At 60.0% G+C, this 23,313-nt stretch overlaps 1 protein-coding gene across 2 annotated transcripts in view; it reads left to right on the top strand.

The window, feature by feature from the left end:
* The first annotated feature begins 3,282 nt into the window (after window positions 1-3,282).
* NBEAL2 (neurobeachin like 2) overlaps window positions 3,283-23,313 on the top strand; it is a 29,041-nt gene continuing 9,010 nt past the window's right edge. Inside the window, exons 1-27 of one of the 2 annotated variants that reach the window (XM_066352034.1) lie at window positions 3,283-3,563; window positions 11,088-11,176; window positions 11,248-11,376; window positions 11,475-11,556; window positions 11,653-11,777; window positions 11,950-12,032; window positions 14,203-14,288; window positions 14,384-14,666; window positions 14,818-14,924; window positions 15,452-15,532; window positions 16,955-17,038; window positions 17,448-17,546; window positions 18,035-18,636; window positions 18,720-18,852; window positions 18,939-19,058; window positions 19,252-19,573; window positions 19,746-19,828; window positions 19,924-20,016; window positions 20,243-20,387; window positions 20,507-20,640; window positions 20,985-21,144; window positions 21,330-21,432; window positions 21,600-21,753; window positions 21,850-22,008; window positions 22,208-22,367; window positions 22,539-22,624; window positions 22,800-23,312. In XM_066352034.1, the coding sequence (XP_066208131.1) occupies window positions 3,513-3,563; window positions 11,088-11,176; window positions 11,248-11,376; window positions 11,475-11,556; window positions 11,653-11,777; window positions 11,950-12,032; window positions 14,203-14,288; window positions 14,384-14,666; window positions 14,818-14,924; window positions 15,452-15,532; window positions 16,955-17,038; window positions 17,448-17,546; window positions 18,035-18,636; window positions 18,720-18,852; window positions 18,939-19,058; window positions 19,252-19,573; window positions 19,746-19,828; window positions 19,924-20,016; window positions 20,243-20,387; window positions 20,507-20,640; window positions 20,985-21,144; window positions 21,330-21,432; window positions 21,600-21,753; window positions 21,850-22,008; window positions 22,208-22,367; window positions 22,539-22,624; window positions 22,800-23,312 (4,266 nt within the window). In that variant the 5' untranslated portion in view covers window positions 3,283-3,512. The remainder of the gene's footprint in view (window positions 3,564-11,087; window positions 11,177-11,247; window positions 11,377-11,474; window positions 11,557-11,652; window positions 11,778-11,949; window positions 12,033-14,202; window positions 14,289-14,383; window positions 14,667-14,817; window positions 14,925-15,451; window positions 15,533-16,954; window positions 17,039-17,447; window positions 17,547-18,034; window positions 18,637-18,719; window positions 18,853-18,938; window positions 19,059-19,251; window positions 19,574-19,745; window positions 19,829-19,923; window positions 20,017-20,242; window positions 20,388-20,506; window positions 20,641-20,984; window positions 21,145-21,329; window positions 21,433-21,599; window positions 21,754-21,849; window positions 22,009-22,207; window positions 22,368-22,538; window positions 22,625-22,799; window position 23,313) is intronic. The other variant, XM_066352035.1, reaches the window with a different exon arrangement.

Genomic DNA, 23,313 nt, shown 5'->3' with positions numbered 1-23,313 from the left:
GACGAAAATGAGAACAGGAAGTCCTGAAAGCCAATCAATGTTGAGTTGCCATAGGAGGGCCCGCCCCCTCCTACCCCTACGACTCGTCTAGCGGATAAGGGGCGGGCAAAGCTCTAAGGCTTGATGCATCCAGCGCCAATCTGTGAGAAAGCGGCAAGTGGAATAAGACCTGAGTGGAGGAAGATAGATCGCATCGATCGCTCTGGTTTTCTCTGAGGGCTAACTACAGCTCACGCCATGCGGGCCAATTGCAATGTGCTGGCCCAACCTTTGTCCATTTGTTCTGATTCTTCAGGGCTCGAATGCCCTTCAGGAAGCCTTATCTGACTATCCACTCCAACACCAGCCTAATGTACCTCTGTCTTCGCGTCCAGCTACCAGTGGCTTCTAGGATGTCCACGAATCTCTAGGGCCCAGGCTCTTCTGTGTCCGCTCTCAGCTCAAAGACTGCGCAATGCAGATCTTGCCTGAATGGCCATTTCCCTTCCGGCTCATAGATGATGCCCTCCTGTTGGTCAAATAAGTTTGTATATAATGATATATATGTTTGCTTATAGTTTGCATTGGGTGTCGGGGACAGGCTGTAAGCAGGCAGGGTGGTTATAGCCTAAGGCAGGGGTCCCCAAACTTTTTACACAGGGGGCCAGTTCACTGTCCCTCAGACCGTTGGAGGGCCGGACGGACTATAGAAAAAACTATGAACAAATCCCTATGCACACATCTTATTTTAAAGTAAAAAAACAAAACGGGAACAAATACAATATTTAAAATAAAGAACAAGTAAATTTAAATCAACAAACTGACCAGTATTTCAATGGGAACTATGCTCCTCTCACTGACCACCAATGAAAGAGGTGCCCCTTCCAGAAGTGCGGAGGGGGCCGGTTTAAATGGCCTCAGGGGGCCGCATGCGGCCCTCGGGCTGTAGTTTGGGGACCCCTGGCCTAAGGCTTAGTTTTAAGACTAAGCTTTTCCCCACACCCTCGACTGATTGCATGATGTGGGGTGGTGCACTCCCATGAGGAATCCCATTATGCCTCAGATAAGTGACTTTGTATCAGAGACTTCCTTGTTTGTATATTGGATTAAAGGTTTTGGTTTCTACGCTATAAAATGGGGCAGACCGGGAGCTTGTTCTCTCTTTGTTCCTGAGATTAGTATTAGAGAGGGGGGTAGAGTAAGGCCAGGTGGAGGAGGCCAGGAGAAGCAGCCAAGATGGCGGAGTGTTGAAGGAGAAGCCAGTTTGTGCAGAGTTTGCGCAGAGAGAAGGAGATGGGGAACAGAGGTGAATGAGACTGGTGAGGTTAGATAACTTTGATTCTAGGAAACTCGGATAATCAGTGGCTTTGGGAGCCCTGAATGTAAAGGGAAGTGTTTTCCTAATGTGTGTATTTCTTGCCCACCAGGTGCAAGCTAGGATTAAAACTAATGGCCCACCAGTTCTTGGCTCCATTGTTTCATTACTGTCTGTCCAAATCTAATGCGAACCTGCACGGGCCAGCCAGCTATGATGGTGGCGTGGCTACTGGCCATACACCTCCCACCTGCAACACCCCTGGAGTGGCAAAGTACCCAGGGTCAGACAGACTACATAACCTGGAGAAGAGCAGTCCCCAGCCTGGGCCCAGTGGGCCCCAAGCAACCCCTTAAGCTTAGTTCCTGAGAATTAAGCTGAGAGTTGGTTTAGCTTTGACTGTACTAGGTAGCTACCAGGTGCACTGCTCCCCAGCAGGAACTGCCAGGGTCTTCTTTCCTGCATTAATCAGCACGCCCTGACAACTGAAAGACCTTTGGCTGAAATCAAGATCTGACAGCATGTTGGGGTCCCCAAAGTCCCATCTCTTACCACCTGGGGAGAGAAGGTCCCTTTGCCAGACTCCCATCTTGCTCCCCACAAACGACCTTCCTGACCTCACTAACCGGGCCTTTTGGTACCCTATCCCTAACATCAGGGGAGGTGCCCTGCTAGGGCCTGGTTGCAGGTCCAGCAACTGGTATGTTGGCCCAGTAGTAGTATGGACAGAGCAGGAGAAAAGGCCAGAGTGGAGGAACTGCCTAAGCCAGGACAGAACAGGATGGGGATAGGGACATTCTGTCTTCCCAAAGTCAAGGGGGCGCCAGACTGATCAAGTCCTACTACTGGTAAACTCCTACAACTCTGTGGGTCCCACAAACTCATACCCCATCCAGCCCCAACAAAGGGCCTGACTCCTGCCCAACACCTGGGGGTCCTCTCATTTCACAGGCTGGCTGGAGGATGGATAGAAAGAAGCCTGGGAAAAAAAGGAAGAAGCAGCAGCCTAGGGGTGATGGTGGCAGTGGCCCAGCTGAGTCAGGAGGTCTCTGTCCTGTCCATGCTGTCCCTGGCTTCCCAGGTAGTCCTAATTTGGCCCATCTGGGCCTCAGTTTCTTCTGTAAAACAAAGGGATGAGACAGCCTGACCTGTGCTGACATAGTGGATAAAGTGTGGATCTGAAATGCTGAGGTTGCAGGTTCGAGATCCAATGCTTGCACAGTCAAGGTATGAGTTGATGCTTTCTGCTCCTACACCCTTTTCTTTCTCCTCTAAAATCAATAAATAAAAATCTGGTTTAAAAAATCAGTAAGTTTTAAAAATAAATAGTCTTTAAAAAATAAAACAAAGGGAAGAAAACGAAAGATGTGAAGCAAGCGCTGAACCCTGGAGTGGAGGGTGCTTTCACTAGAGCACCTAGGAAAGCTTCCTGGAAGAGAGGACCTGCAAGGATTGGCTAAACCTGCCAGGGATCTGCCCGATTGATATAGGGCACTGCTTCTCCCGGTTATTTCAGGCTTGTTCCGCTCCTCTCTGAGCCCCATCCTGTTCCACAAACAGTAGATGCAGAAGAGAGGCACTTAGGTCATCCTATAAAGCGCTTAAAACAGTACCTGGCACGTGGTAAGACCAAGCTGTACAAGTGGTCTTCATGGTTATTGTTATCATGACTTGTTGAAAGACCACAGACACTGCCCACGGCCCGCAGCCCCGTCCCGTGACCCCGCGAGCCTTTCCCTTGCACGAATGGTGACAATTCCAGCCAGGCGGGCAGCAATCTGGGTAGCACCCAGGGAAATTCTCGAATCCCTGACCCCAACACTCATCAGGAATCAGGTTGGCCCTTCCCAAGGCATTGATTGATAGGAACGCGGCCTGCGGAGGGCGGGGCTGTGGGGCGCCCTCCTGGGCCGCCCTGACCTCAAGCTCCGCCTCCAGCCCGGTGCCCCGCCCTTTCACGGTCCCAGGAGAGGCGGGGCGGCGGTGGCCGCAGCTAAGTGCAGGAAGCGGGCGACGGTCGGTCGGGAGGAGGAGCGTGCAGATTTGGGTGGTTCAGCGCGGCGGGGGCCAGTACTACTTACCCCAGTAGTACCGCGCCGCTCCGCCCCGGAGTGACGCCCTCCGCCCATGGGCTTGGCCGAGGGCAACCGGCGGGCGGCGCGGAGGAGGAGGCGGCGGCGGCAGGTGGCGCGCAGCTGGGCCGAAGCCGGGCCGGGCCATGGCCGCCTCCGAGCGGCTCTACGAGCTGTGGCTTCTGTACTACGCGCAGGTGAGGCCGCCCCGCCCCGCGCCCGCCGTGTCCCGGCTCCGCGCGCCCCGCGCCTGCCGCACCTGCGCCCCGCACCACAGGGGCCGCGGAGATGCGCGTGCCGGGCACGCTCAGGCTCCGCACACACGCGGGCGTCCCCGGCCCGCCGGTACCTCTGGCACTTATTCTTGGGGGACTACCCTCGCGGGCGCGCACCTCCTAAAAGCTCCTCGGGTGGGGACCGCGCAGCCTCAGTGGTGCCGGAGGAGAGGGACTTGGACTGAGACGGCCCGGCACTTACCCCTTTTACAAATGGGGAAACTGAGGCCCGGAAACAAAATGAAAGATTGGCAGGGTCGGGAGGAGCAGAGAGGCTTAGTTTGCATTAGGTCTTGTCCCTCCTGTGGGTGTGGCCCCGCTGGGTGGTCATGGCCCTAAGGTCTGAGAGTGTGCATTGGGGGTACTGCCGGCTGGACTTGACGCAATCGGACACCACCCTTACCCAGAGAACCAGCAGCGATGAGCTCCTACCTGATCCCAGGCAGCCCCACCCGACGCCTGGGGGCTGGATCCCAGGTCCAGGCAGAAGAAAAGATCTGCCTTGCATGCAGAGCTGGCGGTAGGGGGGTGAGCTAGGAGGGATGTTTGAAAGGGATGGGAGGATGCCCTTTCCTCCTGAGCTCTCCACCTTGTCTCAGAGGCTACCTCAAGTAAAGCGGTGCCGGAAGGTGACTGACCCAGATGTCTGTCAGAGTTGAGAAAGTGGTGTCCCCCAAACTCTGTGTCTCGTGTAGTAGGCCCCCACTTTCCTTCTGCATCCACCGCAGGAAGGAATCTCAGGATAATGCCCCCCTCCCCTTCACACAGCACCAGCCTTTTTCCCTGCACCTGCCTGGCATCATGCTCCTGGCTCAGGTGTGCCCTGGGCACAATGGACTATTGTGTGCCCCTGATCTCGTCACTGGGGGGAAGTTCATGCTCAGATCATCTGGCCCGCTGTGAAGAGGCTGTCCAATTGTCTCCCAGAACTGCAGGCCAGGTCTGGAGCCCCAGGGACCTGGAATCCAGGCCATAAGGGCCACAGCTTCTTGAGTCCACGCAGGTGGTGAGAGGTCCAGGCCCCTGGCAGGAGCCAGTGCATGGAATAGGGTCCTTCTTTGGTGTGACCCAAGGCAAGCTCTTTACACCTCTGAGCTTCCCTGTCTGTAAATTTGGCAGAGCCCTGACCTCAGGAGTGGACTCTGCTCTGCAGAGGGGTAACCAGTAGGGCTGGTCTAGGCCAGAGAAGGCATGTGGTGACCCCATTTTAACCCTCATTGTGCTTGCTGCTTGACTGCTCCCCAGCCCCTCACTCGTCTCATTGAGTTTCCTCATCCCAGCCACTGTCACCATCTCCAAGGGTTGGTCTTTGTGAAGGAGCAAAGGGTCCAGAAGGGAACCTGCCCCTGACCCTCATGACCCTGTGATCATGGGCAGGTTCTTTTTCTTTTCTTTTTTAATTGACTGATTTTAGAGAGAGGAAGGGAGAGAGAGGGGGGAGCATTCATTTGTTGTTCTACTTACTTACGCATTCATCATCACTTCCCATACGTTCCCTAACCAGGGATCGAACCTGCAACCTTGGTGTTTTAGGACTACACTCTAACGGACTGACCTAACTGGCCAGGGCCATGGGAAGGTTCTTTGTCCTTAGTTTCTTCACCTGTGACCAGGTGGTGAATCCGAGGGGTGTTAATGGTGGGTCTGCAGGCTGAGAGCCATGCTGCTAGGGGAGGCTGCCTCCTGCCACCCCTTCTAGGTGACCTCTGCAAATGGTCAGCCCCCCTGTTCCCTCAGGAGGTGTTTAGCACTTATCTGTGCTGTTCCCCCGCCCCCAGGTCCTCCCCTCACAGGACAGTATGGGGCACAGGCTGGCTGGTTATATCCTCATCCTCGGGTGCCTGGACAGGCAAGGGGCAGGCAGCCTGGGGTCTGGCAAACAAATCCAGGATGTGAGTTTGAACTGGGAGCCAGGCAGGGCTAGGCCGCCTGGGGAGAGGAAGCTCTGCACTGCCTTCCTGCCCACTTGGTGCTGCTCCTACTCCCGGAACACTGTCCCCACCCCTCTGTGCTAGCTCCCAGGGAGTGGTGGCTCTGCTGCTTGGGGCCTTGCGAGGGACCAAGTGTGTGTGCTTGGGGGGAGGGGGTAAGATAAAGTAGAGAGCTGAGCGGATCCAGGGTATTAAGAGACCCCTGGTCCGTCCAGCTATGCAGCCAGACGGTTTCCCCAACACCTGTGCCCCTCCCTTCATCTGTGTGCGCTGACATCAGCTGGCAAACCTGTTTCCCCAGTTGTGGGTCTTGGCCCGCCCTGGGGAGCAACCCCCTTTCTGCCCTTCCTGTCCCCTCGCAGATCCCAGATTCAGACCCACCCATTCCTACCTCTATGGACCCTGCTCAGCTGGGGGCTACCAGGTAGGGGAAGGGGCTGGGGGTGGCCCCTGAAGGAAGAAGAAAGGCCACATCATTCAGTCTGAGTCCCTCAGGGCCGTTGGTATGACCCAAAGCAGGGTACATACCAAGGTCAGCAGACAAGTTTGGGGCAGAGTCCAGCAGAGCTCCAGCCAAAGCCTCCATCCTGTGTTCCTTTACACAGGAATGACCTGGTCCTGTGGGTAGGAAGCCTCAGGTGGGTCTGCACAAGCTGCTTCTCCACGTGGAAGCTTCCTCCTTTTTCCCCAAATCAAGCTGGACCTCATGATGCCCGGGTGACCCCATTTAAACCCTCATTGTGCTTGCTACTTGACGGCTCCCCAGCCCCTCACTTAGCAAGTGCTCCTTGGGTCCGGCCGAATGGCTGGGCAGGGGAGAGAGCCGCAGCAGTGACCAATCAGGAAAGCCATGCCAGAGGAGGCTGAGCCTGGGCCTTCAGGGCTGTGGAGACAGAAACAGGAGCAAGACAATGACAGCAGCGTGAAGGGGAGGCCTGGGGACGGGTGGGGGACTGTCTGGAGGATTCAACCCACCAGGGCTTTGCCAGTGAAGGGTTGGGAAGGGGTGAGAGGGTAAGGGGACCCGGGACAGTACCCAACAGGCTGGCAGTAGGGCAGCATGTAAACATTATGCAAACGAGTGGCCCCCTTTCCTCAAAAGCCCCCCCAGTGAAAGGGAGCGCTGAGGTGCACTCAAGGTCACAAAGGTCAGGGTAGGACAAACATTTAGGTTACGGGTGGGGAGCCCAAGTTGAAGTCTCCAATTTTGCCATCGAGAACTCAGGGTTCCAGGGAGATCAGGTCGGAGCTGGAGTTGCCTTTGCTCTGCCCACACCTCCCTGGTTCCTTGCCCATGGCTGATGACCTCATGGAAACCTGGTCAGGCCCTCTGCTCCCACTGGGACCTTAGCGGGGTCATATGCCTTCTGGTGCCTCAGTTTACCCTCTGGTAATGGGAAAAAGGAAGGTGGAGTAGCTCGGGCTCCTTCCAGATCTCAGAGGGCCAATCAGGGTTTCCTCCTCCCTGACTTCATTACCAAGGAATCTGAAGGTAGTGGGACTGAGGTGTTGGGAGAGTAGCAGAGCTCAGGGTTGGGGGAGGGGCTGGTAATGCCTGGAGTTGTTATGGCAACTGGGAAGCTGATGTGGAATTGTGGGGTCCCCATGGAAACAGGGTCTGTTACTCTGGAGACCCTGGGAGGAAATTCCTGGTTTCCATAGTGATAGGACAAGGGTAAGATTAAGCCCTTGGTGAGGTGTTACGGAGACCAGAAGATCCACCCCTTTCATAATCCCCTCCCCAAGTAAGGGCACGATATTGGCCCAGCCACTTGGGCACTTGGACCACTCCCCTCGGTTGTCCTTGCCCCTGACAAAGTCCCCATCTTCCTGCTTGGTCTCAGGTCCTCCAAGTCTGACCTCCAGTCCTGGTGTAGTCAGAAGCCACCTCCAGGTTGGCATTGCCATCCCCCTGCTGATGCTGAGTGGGGTGACGCCTACTCCCCAGGCCTGAAGGAGGGTGCTCTAACCCGACCCCACCCTGTCCCGTCCTCTGCCTGCCTCTTCAGTATGGAGGTGTGCACTAGCACCCAGGCCGCTCTGACTGGGACAGTCCCCACTGTGGAGCTCTGATCTCTCCCTACCCTGCTCCCAGCTCTCCGGGGGGCCCACCGAGATACTCCCGTTCCACCTGCCTAGGATAGCCGGCTGGGGCGTGGCCGCCACCATGAGGTCTTGGCTCAGCCAAGGTCTGCTGCTCATCTGTCACTCATTGAAGTGGGCAGGAAAAGATGAGTGTTGCCCTAGAACGCCAGGGGCTTGGAAGGTAGAGCCCCTGGATTTGGGGGTGAGTTCCCACTGACCTGACCATGTGCTGGTGGGTGGTGGAAGAGCCTTTACCATTTAAGCAAAGGTGTGGTTTTAAAGAGGCAGCTGAAGTGCAGAGACTAATTCGTGTTAAGTCACAAGCTACCAAGTGTGAGCACCAGGTCTGGACTCCAGAACCCGTGCCCTCAACCACATTGAGTCTGGCAAACATATCCTCTGAAGCACCAGATAGGTGTGGGTCTTGGGGACCGTCTTGGCTCTGAGGAGCATTTAGGTAGAGGAAACCTGGAGAGCAAAGCGCACGCAGACCCGAGGGCATGGGGCGGGGAGTGATGGCCTTGGGCTGGGGCATCCAGTGAGCATGGGTGCCAAAGCTGGAAATGAGGAGGGCAGCACCCAGGCAGGGCTCCCACTATGGGCAGAGGCTGTGGACTAGCCCTCAGCCTTGTGGAGAGGTGGGTGACTGGGTGACGGGCGGTGGTGGCAACCGGTGAGTTGTGCCGGTGCACCCGCTGCCAGGTGTTATTTAAGGAATTTCACTGTGGACCCGAGTGAGGTGGTTTCAGGGCAGGGATGAAGGACTTGAGATGAGGAGGTCTGGACCCCTAGGTTCAAACCCAGGGCAAGGCAGGGCTGGTGTCAGCCTTGGGGTAGAGCAAGCAGGTCTAGGGGCAGCGTGGTAGCAGGCAGCTCAGTGATCCCTGCCCCCCTGGCAGGCAGCCCCACGCCCCCATCCACACACACCGCAGCCACCTGCCCTCAGCCCTCCCAGGTGACCTCACAGAGTTCTGGGGAAGTGGCAGTACCATGCCCACCCAGGAACTGTGTGGACCTAATTAGCCCTTGGGAGCCTCCAGCCCCCAGCACAGAGTCCCCCAGGCTGGTTGAACACAGAACAGAGTCCCTGCAGGGCTGCCTGTGAGACCCCCTCCTCCCAGAGAGACTGACCTTCCCCGTACCCACAGCTTTCGCCCCTGCCCCAGGGCCCTGGGGAGGAGTGCGTCTGCTCCTGACCTTTTTAAGGGAGGGGCACGGTTGGGACCCTGGCCCAGGCAGACTGGGGTGGGGACGGGGCTGCCCGATGTTCCTGTTCAGAGCTGGAAAGGGAGGGAGGAAACCGTTTAGGCAGAACCCCTGAGAGGAGTGAGGAGCCCAAGGAGCACAGCTGCCTCTTCCCTGCCCTGGACTCCTCCAAATGTGGTACTGCCACCGGGCTTGAGGCCCCGCCCCTCCGCCCCGCCCCCACCCCCCCACCCCGCTCTGCTCCGCCTCCGGGCCCGGCCTCTGCAGGGGCTCCCGTACCCTGAGCAGTGCAGGTGAGCCTCAAACCACAGGGCCCAAGTTGGAGCCAGGCTGACGCTTCTTGGGAGAGGAAGGGAGGCCCACAGAGGTGGGACAGGCAGCTTACCCATTCCCCTGCCTGGTACTGAGCCTTAGAGACCCCCTCATGCGCCCTCCACGGCCCACGGATGGTGCTGTGATTGCCTCGGCCCTGAACCCAGCCCAGCCTGGACCTGCTGGAAGTTTGTATGACTGGGCAGGCCGCCATGGGTGTGGGTCTAGGGGTAGAAAGCAGTTTGAGCCACGCAAGTCTGGGAGGGTGACAGCCACGGAGAGGATGCAAGGCTCCTGCTTAAGTACCAGAAGCCCAAGTTAACAGACAGCACTGGGCCACGGGATGGGCGGAGAGGCTGGGGAAGCAGGCCCTGCTTGGACTAAGGGTCTGGAACGCTAGGCTCATCCATTGAGCCTTTATCTTCTGGTCAGGATGGGGAGATAATGTCAAATTTGGGCTTTAGGACTCTGGCTTGGTCTGCTGGGGTCAGGCCCCCTTCCCTGGAGCTCACTCAGTCCTGACCTGAGGTCTGGGGTGCACAGGAGCTGAAAATGAGCCGTCCATTGAGGTCCTGGCACCTGGGGAGAGGCCTTAGGCTGCTGGGTGCTGCCAGTGATGTGTCCCTTGCGCCTTCATCCTTCTCCAGTCGAGTTCCTGGCCCACCCCTCTGCCCTTGGGAAAGAAAGGCGTCTTCTGGGCTCTGCTGGTTGGGGTGGGAGCTTCAGATGAGGCCAGCACCGAGGGAGAGAAGGCAGGACGAGAGGAGTAGCTCAGGCCCGGCCAGGACAGGCTGCATGCCCTGAGAGGCTTTAGTTTCGGGCAGGTTAGAGCTGGACTAGGGCTTATTCAGGTGTGTCCCTGGAGCAGAGAGACCAGCAGGGCCAGGTGAGGAGGCCAGGACATGGGAGGGGGACAGAGCAAACACATGGATGAGTCCTCCAGATAGTCCCCTGGGCCTGAGGCCTTGGACCCAGGTCAGGGAGCTTTGGGTGCCTTGAATGGAAGGGACTAGAGCAGTTAGGGTCAGAACCTGGGCTTAGATCGGCCTGCCCTGACTCCAGGCCCCCACCTCAGGCTCATAAAATGAGTCTCAAGTCATTAAGCTCCCACCCTGCCCCTTTGTGCTCCAGGCTCCCCCCCTGGTGCTGGGCCAGGTCCCTCACAGCTTCTCTTGCTGGGCCCTGGATGCCCTGGGCCCCCCTACATCCCTGCGGTCTGCCGGGAGGAAGCGGCCCTCCTCCCCCACCGTGACTCTGCGCTTCCTGCCCCGGCTGGGGTGGGAGGGGACGTTTCCCGTTCACACCCAAGTTTCCCTGTCGGCACCCAGACTCGGGCTCAGCCGCTGCCCCTTTTACCATGGAACCAACTCTGGGGCCTGGGGTCCAGGTAACCAGCCAGGGTGGGTGGAGGTTCCCAGGGCAAGGTAGGACATTCTGCCGGAACGTGCGGGGATGTATGTACGCTGGGGTCTGCCTGGCTGACGGTGCACATTCATCTTGGCATCTAGAGTCAAGAAAGTTTCCTGCAGGTGGTGGCCACTGAGCTGGGAAAAGGTGGCAGGCGAGATCCCAGCTCTAGGCTTTGGGTCAGGGTTGGCTGGAGGGCCACAACCATACCCTAGGCATGTACACACTTAAGCCCCTCCCCTGCTTGTGTCAAACCTGCCTAGGTTCCCAAAGGTTAGAGAGGTGGGAACAAGAGGCTGGATAGCAGATGGGGGGCCCGGGAGAGGGGTCAATATGTACAGCAATCTTCTAACGCTGACCTTCCCACTTCCTGTCCTCTCCAACCTCACTGCTCTGCTTCCACTGTCTTCCCCGTGTCCACCTTCATTGATTCCTGTCTATGTTCCCTTACCCCCCGCGGCCACTGCATCCCTCTGCCCCCTCCGTTCCACCCCCAAACCTGCAGAAGGACCTGGGTTACCTGCAGCAGTGGCTGAAGGCCTTTGTTGGCGCCTTCGAGAAGAGCATCTCCCTCTGGTCTCTGGAGCCACGCAGGTGAGGGAGGCACCACACGGAGGGAGGGGAGACTGGGGGTCCGCAGCCCCCAGTGACCCCTCTCCCTGCAGGCCGGAGGAAGCAGGTGCGGACGTGCCGCTGCTACCGCTGGACGTGCTGCATGTGCTGGCGGAGCAGCTGGACGCCGGGGACCTGGAGCAAACCCTACTGCTGCTCAAGGTCTTCATTATCCTCTGCAGGTGGGTCCCTGTTGTCCCCAATGCGGGGGAGCGTGGAACTGTGGGCCAGAGGGGGCACTGGCATACTTCTGTGACCTCTCCCGTCATTCACTTTCCAGGAACCTGGAGAACGTGGGAGCAGGCCGGGGCCAGGTGCTGGTGCCCCGGGTGCTGGCACTGCTGACCCGGTTGGTGGCCAAGGTGAGGTGGGAGGTGGGCTTTACCTGGGGAAGGTGGTGCCGCAGGCGGTGGCCACTGCTGGGCTAACCTCCTTTCACCTTCTCCCCACGCCTACAGCTGAAAGAAACCCCAGCACCGCAGGAGGGCCAGGGTCCCCAGCTGGAGGAGGTAGCCCTGCATGCCCTTCTCCTGTGTGAGGGCCTCTTTGACCCCTACCAGACCTGGCGGCGCCAGCACAGCGGGTAAGAGTTGGCCCACCCAGCGGCAGAGGACCAGAGGCTCTGGGAGAGGATGGGGGTGGTTCCCGGGGCTAAGGTGTGGAGGTGGGAGATGGCTGTGTACCGGCTGCTGAGGGGAGGAGGGATAAAGTGCTCGACCTCACCCTGCCCCTGCCCACCCCATCACCCTCCCCAGGGAAGTCATCAGTGCCAAGGAGAAGAGCAAATACAAGTTCCCTTCTGCTGCTTTGCCCGGTGAATTCAGAGACTTTTTCCGAGGTGAAGCCACGCCCTCTCCCACTTGGCCCCGCCCCCAAACCTGAACCCCTTCCTGCGGTTTCCCATCCCTTAAGCAGCAGGCTTGGTGGCTGCTCTCTGAGCCGGGCAGAACCCTGCCAATCTGAGGGGTTCAGGGACAGAAGAGGAAAAGAGCACTCCTGGGCAAAATGAGTAGTTTCTTTTCTGGGCTACAGTCAAGGCCTGGCATTGGATGAGGGCATCAGTTTCCCTCCCCTCTTCCCTCCCATCTCCTGGGTCCCCTCAACCCCTTGTACCCCACTCTGATCTGGACCATCTTAAAAGTCCCTACTCCAATGCCTTTGTCCCTGTAGCCTCCATCTAGTTTCCACTCCTCCTCGAGGAGGTTTCTATACTAGGTTATCATCTCCACTTCCTACTCCCTCTTTTTTTGTGTGTGTGGCAGAGACAGAGAGAGTCAGAGAGAGGGACAGATAGGGACAGAGAGACAGGAAGGGAGAGAGATGAGAAGCATCAATTCCTCCTTGCAGCACCTTAGTTGTTCATTGATTGCTCTCTCATATGTGCCTTGACGGGGGGGGGGGGGGGGGCTACAGCAGAGCGAGTGACCCCTTGCTCAAGCCAGTGACCTTAGGCTCAAGCTGGTGAGCTTTGCTCAAACCAGATGAGCCTGCGCTCAAGCTGGCAACATCTGGGTTTTGAACCTGAGTCCTCCGTGTCCCAGTCTGACGCTCTATCCACTGCGCACTGCCTGGTCAGGCAACTACTCCTTCATCTACTCCTTCATTCTTTTTTTTTTTTATAAACAGGAACACATTTTTTTTTTAATTTTTATTTATTCATTTTAGAGAGGAGAGGGAGAGACAGAGAGATAGAGAGAGAGAGAGAGAGGAGAGAGAGGAGAGACGGGGGAGGAGCTGGAAGCATCAACTCCCATATGTGCCTTGACCAGGCAAGCCCAGGGTTTCGAACTGGCAACCTCAGCATTTCCAGGTCGACGCTTTACCCACTGTGCCACCCCCATTCTGCTCTGGCCTCCAGTTCTCCCTGGGGGCCCTCTTCTCCTGAGTCCCCTCTCTTCTGTCATTGCTGGCAAACTGGCCAGGACTTCAGGTGGGCTTGGGGCGGGATGCTGCCTGAATGGGGCAGCTGGACTTGGGAAGGCGGTGGTATCTCCTTGTCTCTAGATGTCTCATGGGGCTGCAGGCCTGGGCTAGAGCAGGGCCACCAGCTCAAGGAAGGGAGGCGTGCTTGGGGAACTCCCTGCCTCCATTCTCCCATGGCCTGAGTACTCTTCTCAAACAAACTGGATTTTGTTCCCGCTGCTATAAACGCTGTCGCCTGACACCCTCAGGATCAGACCCTGCTCCTCCCCACAGCCTTTCTCCCTGGCCCGTTTGCTCCCTGCACTGCAGCCATGGTTTGCCCTCTCGTGCCCAGAATGCGGCCGGGTGACCCACCCCCGGGTCCTTGCCCATGGTGGTTTTCTCTCCCCGCGCAGGCCAGCTCTGCCCCCACGCCTCACCTCTAACGTCCCTGCTCCTTGGCCTCCTACCCCTTCCCACCTGAATCAAGCCAGCTCTGCTCTTGCTCTTCTATCCCTGAACCCCCCACGTGATCCAGGGCTGGTCCTTTCCGCCCTCTGGGTTCAGTCAGTGGCCTGGCATCCTGTCCACCCCCCATATGACACTGTGAAAGCCCCTAGGAGTCCCCAGCAGGGACACGGGTGGGGGTGGGAGACATCTGTATGTTAGACACAGGACCGGTTGGTCGGTCGGTCCCCAGAGCTGTGGAGGAAGCTCCAACCGTCACAGGCAGAGGGACCAGGAGATTTGCATCTAAGAGATTAAACCCTGGGTTGCCCCGGGGAAGTGCGATGGGGGTGCGTGCTCACCCCAGGGTGTCTACTTTGGGGTTTAAGAATCTAGGGAGCTGGCTAGGCCTCAGGGCAAGGCCACGTTCCTTTTTAAGCTCCCCAAGAAGGGCTTTTGTCTTCCTCAGACCCCCTAGTACAGAGCAATGATGTTTTAGGACCCCTCACCTCAGAGCCTGGTCTCCTCCCTCAGATTGGGCCTCCCAGCCTCCACCCCCACTGCAGGGCTTCCGCCTCTAGCGTAGACCCCTGGTAGACCACCACCTGCAAGCTTGGTAACACTGCCCTGCCCTGCCCTGCCCACCCCACCCTGTCCAGAGAGCCTGCAGAATGCAAATTGTTTGCCTCCCACGCTGCTGCTGCGTCTCGTCCACCTCTTTGGCGCCGTCCTTGCAGGAGGGAAGGTAGGCTGGGAGGAGCCTGTGGGCCAGAGGGTGGCCGTCTTGGGGTTCTGCTGGGTGAGCCCCGCGCCCATTGCCATCTCTGTCCATACCTGCAGGAGAATGGGCAGGTGGCCGTGAGCGCCGGCTCTGTGCAGGGCCTGCTGGGTGTGGTGCAGGGCCGGGGTCGCGGGCCCACCCAGGACTGCCGCCTGGTGCCGCTGGCTCTAGAGGCCCTGGTGGGCGCAGTGCATGTCCTGCACACGAGCCGCACACCCCACCGAAATCCAGAGCTCCGCACCCTGCTTGAGGGCTACTTCCGCGTCCTTAATGCTGACTGGCCAGCTGGGCCGAGCTCGGGCCCTGAAGAGGCCCTTGTCACCCTGCGGGTCAGCATGCTCGGTGGGTATGGACTCCCAGACTCCTAGGGAGGTGGCACTGGGAGGCGAAGGCCGAAGTGACGATTGGAAGGCTGGACCAGGCAGTAGAGGGAAGGTTGAGGCTGACTGTGGGTACTGCTGGGGGGAGGGGCTGACCCTTGACCCCTCCATAGATGCCATCCCCATGATGCTGGCATGTGAGGACCGGCCAGTGCTCCAGACCACCTTCCTCAGCAACAATTGCTTTGAACACCTTATCCGCCTCATCCAGAACAGCAAGGTGGGTGGGGCCCAGACTGGGGCGGGGGCTGGAGACCCGAGGCCGGGGGAACCACGTGTGGGTGCTGAGAGGCTTCTGAGCGAACGTGGGCTGTACCAGGCTGGGCGAGCGTGGTTGGAGGGGGGCCTGCAGACTGTGGGGGGCATGGGGTTGAGGATGGCTCTGTACCCCGCGGGAGTCGGGCACTGTGGAAGGACCGGCGCTGCCCTGGCCCTTGTTTATTTGTGTCCCCTTTCCCCAGCCCCAGGTCCAGGGGCAGGAGGATGGCTCGGTGGTCTGGACCCAGGGCCTACTCCTGCCCCCTTGACTTCCCCGACTGCCCCTCTGAGCAAGGCATGGGCCATTCAGCCTTCCTCCTCTTCTCTGGGGCCTGGTGGGGCACTCAGCCTGGGCTCAGGGTGCACCCTTCCCTCAAGGGCAAGCCCCTGGCAGCTGCCCCAGGCCCTGCTCTAACCCTGCCCCTCCCTCATCTTCCTCCTTGTCTCTCCTCTGCCTCCTCCGTCCTGTGCCCTTCCCCTCCCCCACAGCTGTACCTGCAGGCCCGGGCGCCCCCTGAGGGGGACAGTGACCTGGCTACCCGGTTACTGACCGAGCCCGATGTCCAGAAGGTACCACCCTGGGGTTGACCAGCTCTGGCACTCACTTCCCTGGGCACCCAGCTGCTGGGCTCCCTTTTCTTGCCCTTCCTGCCCTATGCAGGGGGGTGAGCAGATATGTGTAAGGCTTGGTGTCGCCTAGCAGTGGGGCTGGATGTCCCATGCTATCTCACCTACCTCGTCTAAGGGAACAGGGCAGGAGTGATCTTGTCCTGCCTAGTATTGCTATGGGAGCTGGGGTCTGGCTGAGCCAAGCTGGAGGGAACCTTCGAAACTCAACCACCTACACCCTTTTCACAGAAGGGAAACAGCTCAGACAGATGTGCAGGGATTTGGCTATCGTCGTTTCTAGGAGAAGAGGTCCCCCAATGGGGCCACATCTTTCCTTAGATCCTTGCACCTGCCCTGCTCAGGTCACTGGGAGTCCTTTTCCTCCCATCCCTCCTGTGGTGCTCCCTGCCTCACCTGGCATGGGGGCTAGGAAGCTGCAGGGTAGCAGGGGCTTTGTGTGGGGCCCCCTCTCTCTGGGGGCTCAGTGCTCAGGCCCCAGCCTCCAGAACCCCACCCTGGCTTCGACCTCCTGAGGCAGCCCCGTGTGTCTGTTGCACTTGGCTGGTTTCTGAGAGCCTGTACGTCCATTTATTGGCAAGGCAGGCGAGACCTCTGGTTTTTACAGATGAGGAAACTGAGGCCTGGGGAGGGTAAGAAGGTGGCCTGAGGTCACTTAGGGGCTCAGGCAGAGCTGGAGCCAAGGGCTCATGGAGCCAAAACACAGCCTAGCACCGGCTGACAAGCTCTCCAAGCCCCCCGCCCCCTCATCCCCTCAGAGCAGGGTAGAGTGAGTAGGCAGCATGCCCCCAGCTGTCGGCTTCAGCCAGGGCGAGCCTCGGTGTCTCCACCTGGATCTGTGGGCGAGGGGTAGGGTCGGACTCAAAGGTCTCGAAGGTTCTTCCAGTGTTAACATCCTGTGATTGGTTACCCCTATTCCCTCACCCCTGGTCAATCATAATGGGTGCTGGGGCACTTGCTGGCCTGCCTGCACACGTATGTCTAGCTTGTGTGGGGATGGGTGGACACTGGGGCCCATAAGCCCACCAGAGAGGTATGGTGAGGGGATGGTGAGAGTGTCCACTGTTGATCTGTCCCCATGAGGCCCTTCCCAGCCTCGGTTCCTTCCCTGGCCTCTTTGTCAGAGTGAGTCTCGCCAAGTTGCTCAGAGAGGGCCCTAGGGTCAGGATGAAGGGCATAGCAGTTAGGCGAGGAGTATGGGACCTGGTGCCCAGCCAGAGTTGCCATGCCCCCAGGGCCCCCAGCCAGTTCAGCCACCTGCCTTGGGGCACCTGCTTCTGGCCCTATACCCCCCCTTCCTTCAGGGTGCTGCCGGCTGTGCCACCCTGGCGCCTGCCACTCCTGACTGCCCCTCCCCACCCCAAGGTACTGGACCAGGACACAGATGTCATTGCAGTCCATGTTGTCAGAGTGCTGACATGCATCATGAGTGGCTCCCCCTCAGCCAAGGTGAGGGGGCTGCTGTCCACCTGCAATAAGGGTGTGGGCTGGGACTTAAATTGACCACGTGGGCCAGCGCTGGCCTGGCTGGTGGCTGTTAGAGCAGGTGCGCTGGGAAGGTGCAGCTCAGTTCCTGGGTGGGCATGGTCACCAGTCAGCCCTGGAGCTGGGTCTCCTGGGTCAGGGCTGGGTGGGGGGAGGGCGCCCGTGGGCTGAGCACCACCTGCGTGCAGCCTTCTGAGGTGGACCCGTACCCCTGCACCCCTCTGCAGCCCCCCGCCCCTGCCGCGTGGTGACCCAGAGGCAGAACCGGGAGAGGGAGCCCTGGAAGCCGTTGCCTCTTCCAGGGTTTGTGTGGGTGTGAGTTCGCCCTGGGTGCACAGCCCTGTTCACTTCCTCCCCGTACCACCCTGCCCAGGAGGTGTTTAAGGAGCGTATTGGCTACCCGCATCTGTACGAGGTGCTGCAGAGCCACGGGCCCCCCACCCATCGGCTGTTGCAGGAGCTGCTCAACATGGTGAGGGCAGGGGCTCACGTCAGGGTCCCCAGGGCAGCCAGGGCTGAGTCAGGGCCACCATCGAAAGCCAGCTCTCTCCCTTGGGGAACTGTGTTGACTATGGCCAGTACATTCATACTATCCCCAGTGGCTGACCACTTGTTGGGGTCACCGAGATGAGGATGCTGGGCTGCTTGGGGCCCAGAAGCTGCTGCCTGTGAGCAAGTTCCAGGATTATCCTGGGGACATGCAGTTGGGGTTTAGGCCAACCCAGACCCAAAGCCACGTTTTGAGGGTTAACAGGGCTGCAGGGCTGTCGTTAGTACTGGTGGTCGTCCATGTCTCTCTGACTTCACTGAGCCTTGACACGACCCGTGAGAAGGATGGGGGAGCACGTGTTGCTTTCCTTCGTTTTAGGCAAGTAAACGGACAGAGGAAGTCCCGTGGCTGGCAGGGGGGTCTGCTCCATGCCAGTTGCCCAGGACCTGTCCTACTCTCTCTACCCACAGGCTGTGGAGGGAGACCACAGCGCACACCCACCACCGCCCATCCGCAACGAGCAGCCGGTACTGGTGCTAATGCAGTGGCTGCCGGCCCTGCCCACAGCTGAGCTGCGGCTCTTCCTAGCACAACGCCTCTGGTGGCTCTGCGACAGCTGCCCTGCCAGCCGTGCCACGTGCGTGCAGGCCGGCCTGGTGGGCTGCCTGCTGGAGACACTCAGCATGGGGGCAGCCCTGGGGACCCGCTGCCAGGAGCAGCTGCTGGCGCTGCTGCAAGCATTGGGCCGCGTGTCACTAAGGCCCTTGGAGCTGCGTCGCCTGCTTCGCCCCCCGCCAGGGTTGGCTTCGGGGACGGAAGGAGCCGAGGCGGAGAATGCCCGGCACGCGGGGGCCATCATTCGCGCGTTATCAGGCATGGCCCAGCACCAAGGCCCTGCCCGTGCCCTACACTACTTTGACCTCACGCCCAGCATGGCGGGTATTATGGTGCCCCCTGTGCAGCGATGGCCAGGAACTGGCTTCACCTTCCATGCCTGGCTCTGTCTGCACCCCACGGCGACAGCGCCTGCCACAGCCCACACCCAGCCGCTCCAGCGAAAGCAGCTGTACAGGTGGGTGGGCTGCCAGGAGCCGGGGCAGAATGCCAGGGGAAGTGGGAGAACCAGCAGGCATAACTAGCTCCACCTGTCCCCAGCTTCTTCACCAGCGGTGGCTCTGGATTTGAGGCCTTCTTCACTGCGGCGGGGACCCTGGTGGTGGCCGTGTGCACCCGGAAGGAGTACTTGACCATGACTTTGCCTGAAGTGTCCTTTGCGGACTCTGCCTGGGTGAGCCTCTGTCCTTGTGTGGCCCAGAGTGGTGGAAGGGACACTAAGCCCTGGCCTACAGCCTGACACGGTGGCTTCTGTTCTAGCACTGTGTGGCCATCGTCCACGTGCCAGGGCGCCGGCTCTTCAGCCAGAACCTGGTGCATGTCTACAAAGACGGCCATCTGGTCAAGACAGCAGCCCTCCGCTGCCCCTCCCTCAGTGAGGTGTGCCAGGCAGGGCTTGGGGAGGCTTTGGGTAGCTAAGGGGACTTGGACAGGGTAGGGTCCGGAGCCCTAGGGTGCCCCCCCCAGGCCTTTGGGGTCTGTGCGGCTATGGGGGTCACAGTGAGGAACTGGACGTAGGTGGGACCCCAGGCTGTGCTGCAACCTGATCAGTCCCCCAACCCTGGCCCTGCAGCCTTTCTCTTCCTGCTGTATCGGCTCGGCTGGGCACCGCACAACGACCACCACCACGGGGCTGCCTGCGCCACCCGTCCCTACTGCCCTGGCCCACACTCACCCCTCCCTCATCCGCTCCCAGTCAGTCCCGGCCAGCACAGGCCTCGGCTGGGGCTCCGGGCTGGCGGCCCCCCTGCAGGAGGGCAGCATCAGCTCCACCCTTGCAGGCACACAGGACACTCGGTGGGGCAGCCCCACATCCCTGGAGGGCAAGCTGGGGGCTGTGGCCATCTTCCATGAAGCCCTGCAGGCGGCGGCCTTGAAGGTCCTGTGTACCCTGGGTATGCAGCCCACGCCCCTGCCCCAGTGCCTCAGAGCTGGGTGGTTGGGACATACAAAGGCGAGAAATTACGGGTCTGAGGGGAGAAGGCATCCCTGGGAGTCTTCTGCTTGGGGTTAGATGGGGTTTGGCCAGAGGTCCAGCCAGGTCTGAATGCCCCTGCCAACCCCCAGGACCCAATGAGACAGCACCCTTCAAGCCTGAGGGTGAACTGCATGAACTTGGCACCAAGCTGCTGCTCCACTACTCACCTCAGGTATTGGGGGGCAGTAACCCTGTTACCTACCCCTGGCTCCCACACTGTCTGCTGCCCCTCCCCCAACTGAAGCTTGCCTGCTCCCCTGCCCCCAGGCCTGTAGGAACAACATCTGCCTGGACCTGTCCCCTGGCCACGGGCTGGACGGCCGCCTGACAGGCCACAGGGTGGAGACCTGGGATGTGAAGGTGTGTGTATCCGTGTGGGCGGCGTGTGCAGAAAGCACGAGCATGGGCGCGTGTATAGAGGGCGGGCTGGGTAGGGACACTACGCCCTGGGAGGTCTTGATGAGACCGCGGTTCAAGAGAGCAAATCTTCCCTGGACCCCGGTTCCCAGACTTAAGGGCATGCTGGGGTTGAGTGGGTCAGGAAACGGCTGGGGGCTGCCTTCTCACAGCCGGCCCCTCACCCTAGGATGTGGTGAATTGTGTGGGAGGCATGGGTGCCCTGCTGCCCCTGCTGGAGCGAGTGGCTGCACAGCCCCAAGAGGCTGAGGCGGGTCCAGCTGAAACACATGACCTTGTGGGTCCCGAGCTGACCTCTGGCCACAAGTCCTCAGGTAAGTGACCCTGATGCCTGGATCAGAAATCTTGGCATGATGGGGGGCTGGAGTGCCCGATGTCTCTGGCCACTGGCAGACCCTTGACCCACATCCGTCCCCTCCCCGGTGGCTGGCAGAGGAGCGGATGGAGAGAAACGCAGTCGCTGCCTTTCTGCTGATGCTGCGGAACTTGCTGCGGGGCCACCCCGTGAACCAGGACAGCCTGGTGCAGTGCCAGGGGCCTGCCGTCATCGGGGCCCTCCTGCGCAAGGTAGGCCGCCAGGGCAGGTGGGAAGGGGCTGCCCTTTCTGACCGAGGGGCCTGGGTAGGAGCACCAGGGAGAGCCTCCTGGGAGACGTGGCACTTGAGTAGGGCCTTGAAAAGGTGGGCAGGGTTTTGCTGAGGGCCTGGGGGAGGTACCAGCACAGGCTGGGTCAGGGGACTTCACAACAGACTGGAGGCTTGCACTTCAGGGACAGGAGGGAGCCACTGAGGGGTGCAGACAGGCAGGGAGCTCGTGTCTGTCTGCCTGTGTCGAGCTGAGTGGAAGCTGGGAGGCTCAACAGCGGTGGGCGGGGCCTGGGCCTGACCTCACCCCAGCTCCTTCTGCTCCAGGTTCCAAGCTGGGCTATGGACATGAATGTGCTCATGTCTGCCCAGCTGCTAATGGACCAGGTGGCAGCTGAGGGCAGTGGGCCCCTCCTGTACCTGCTTTGCCAGCATTTGCTTTTCAACTTTCACCTCTGGACACTCAGCGACTTCGCTGTACGCGTGGGTAGGTGTAGAGACTTGGGTGAAGGGTTATCTCCCGGCAGGATGGTGGTAGAGGTTCTAAGAGGTTCTAACCCCACCCTGGGGCATCTGAGTGGAACGTGACCCTCCCTGGGGCTGTCTGGGAAGAGGGTCAGAAAGGGCCCAGCTCAGCGTGGTGGCCTGAGGCCTCTGCTGATGCTCCCTCAGGCCACATCCAGAACATGTCCAGCATAGTCCGCGAGCACAGACAGAAGCTACGGAAGAAATACGGGGTCCAGTTCATCCTAGATGCCCTTCGCACCCACTACAGGTGAGGCTGGCGGGGGGCAGGTGGCTGGGGGGCTGACCTAGCTGCCTCTGGCCGTGGGGATGGGCGGTTCAGTCCCCCAGCTTACTTGCCCACTCTCCCTGTTCTCTACCGTCTGTGCCCCTGCGTTTTCCTGACCCTGGTGGGTGTGTCTGCTGGGAACGGCTCAGCCCACAGCGGGAGCGCCCCCTGGCGGCTGACGACCTGCGCACGATGCAGACATTCCTGCTGGGCCTGGTGCGGGAGTTTCTGGCGCGGAGCGCCCCGGCTGAAGACATGCAGGTGGTGCTGAGCTTTCTGGCAGCTTCGGGTGATGATGGCCAGGTAGGCTGGAGGCTGGTGGCACGGAAGCTCGCGTGAGGGGTGGAGTGTGGACCACGTGGGGAAGCCCAGCCCAGTGTGAGCCTTTGTGTCCCCCAGGTTGTGGGCACCCTGGACCTGCTGCTGGCACTGCTTCAGGGCTCCTCAGCACAGGACTTCCTGGCTGTCTTCCTGCTGGAGCCAGGGAACCTGGAGGTGCTGCTGGCACTGCTGGTGCGGCCACGGTCCCTACCTCTGCTGTCCGACCGAGTCTGCGAGGTATACCCAGCCCATCCAACCCCGGCATCCTATTCGCTGTGGCACCTGCCCGAGGTCCAGGGAGGCGCAGCGGCCTTGGGCTGGCAGAGGAAGCTGCCTTCGCAGACCTTTCTTGGAGGCACACTCCCGCGTGGTGACTTCCCGTTCCTGCGGTGACTTCTTCCCCATGATGACACCCGCGCTATACCTGCACACACAGGTCCTGCGCAGACTGCAGCAGAACGAGCGCTTACCGGAGCGGAGCCGCCAGCGGCTCCGGCTGCACGAGTGTGGCCTCCAGGGTCTTGTCGCCTGCCTGCCGGAGGGCACGGTTTCCCTCCAGCTCTTCCAGGGCCTCTACAAGCTGTTCCTGGGGACAGGTACAACCTGGTTGGGGCCAAGAGTCGGTGCAGAGGGAGGATGCAACATGGGTCTGGGAACAGCAGGCGGGAATCGGGAAGGTGTTGGTACAGAGGGGCGAGGCTGAGCCAGCAAGGGGCTGCAGCCCCTGCTGGGATCGGTCCCTCAGGCTCCTCTGGCTGTCCTCCCAGATTGCCTGAGCCTCTCAGATCTCATGGCTGTGGTGCAGCTCTCCTTCCAGGCTGACCTCAGTGTCCGCCTAGACATCTGTCGCAAGGTGAGTGTGGGAGGTGAAAGCTTGGGTAGAGTGGGGGGAAGGGGAGCCCTACCCTGACACACTATTTGCCGGTGGTGAGGGGTCTCTGGAAGCCTCCTCTGCAAAGACCCCAGGACAGGGGTCTAGTGGCAGATCTCTTGGACGAGTACCTCACTTGCTGTGCCCTGGCCCGCAGCTCTTCCACCTCATCTGCAAACAGCCTGATGTAGTGCAGATGCTGGCCCAGCAGGCAGGCTGGCAGGATGTCCTGACCCGACTGTACGTGCTGGAGGCGGCCACGGCTGGCAGTCCCCTGCCTTTCCCCCCAGAGCCGCCTGCCTCCCCAGAGACAGCCTTACCCAAGCCACCCACTGAGTCACCTGAACCTTCGGATGTCTTCCTGCCCTCAGAGGTCCCCTGCCCTGATCCTGATGCCTTTTACCAAGCCCTGTCCCCATTCTGTGCACCCTTTGACCTGGGCCTGGAACGGTCCAGTGTGGGCTCAGGCAACACTGCTGGTGGCGGTGGCAGCAGCGGGACCCTAACTCCAGCCAGCCAGCCTGGCACGCCCTCCCCACTGGATGGGCCCCGGCCCTTCCCTGCTGCCCACGGCCACCACAGCTCTAGTCTTTCCAACGTGCTGGAGGACAGCAGCCTCCCAGAGCCCACCATCAGTGGGGACGACACCTCTAATACCAGCAACCCTCAGG

This window comes from Saccopteryx leptura, chromosome 10 (assembly GCF_036850995.1).
Source record: "Saccopteryx leptura isolate mSacLep1 chromosome 10, mSacLep1_pri_phased_curated, whole genome shotgun sequence".
Classification (NCBI taxonomy): Eukaryota; Metazoa; Chordata; class Mammalia; order Chiroptera; family Emballonuridae; genus Saccopteryx; species Saccopteryx leptura.
Note: the sequence above shows the minus strand (reverse complement) of the source record. Positions and strands in the feature narration are given on the sequence as shown.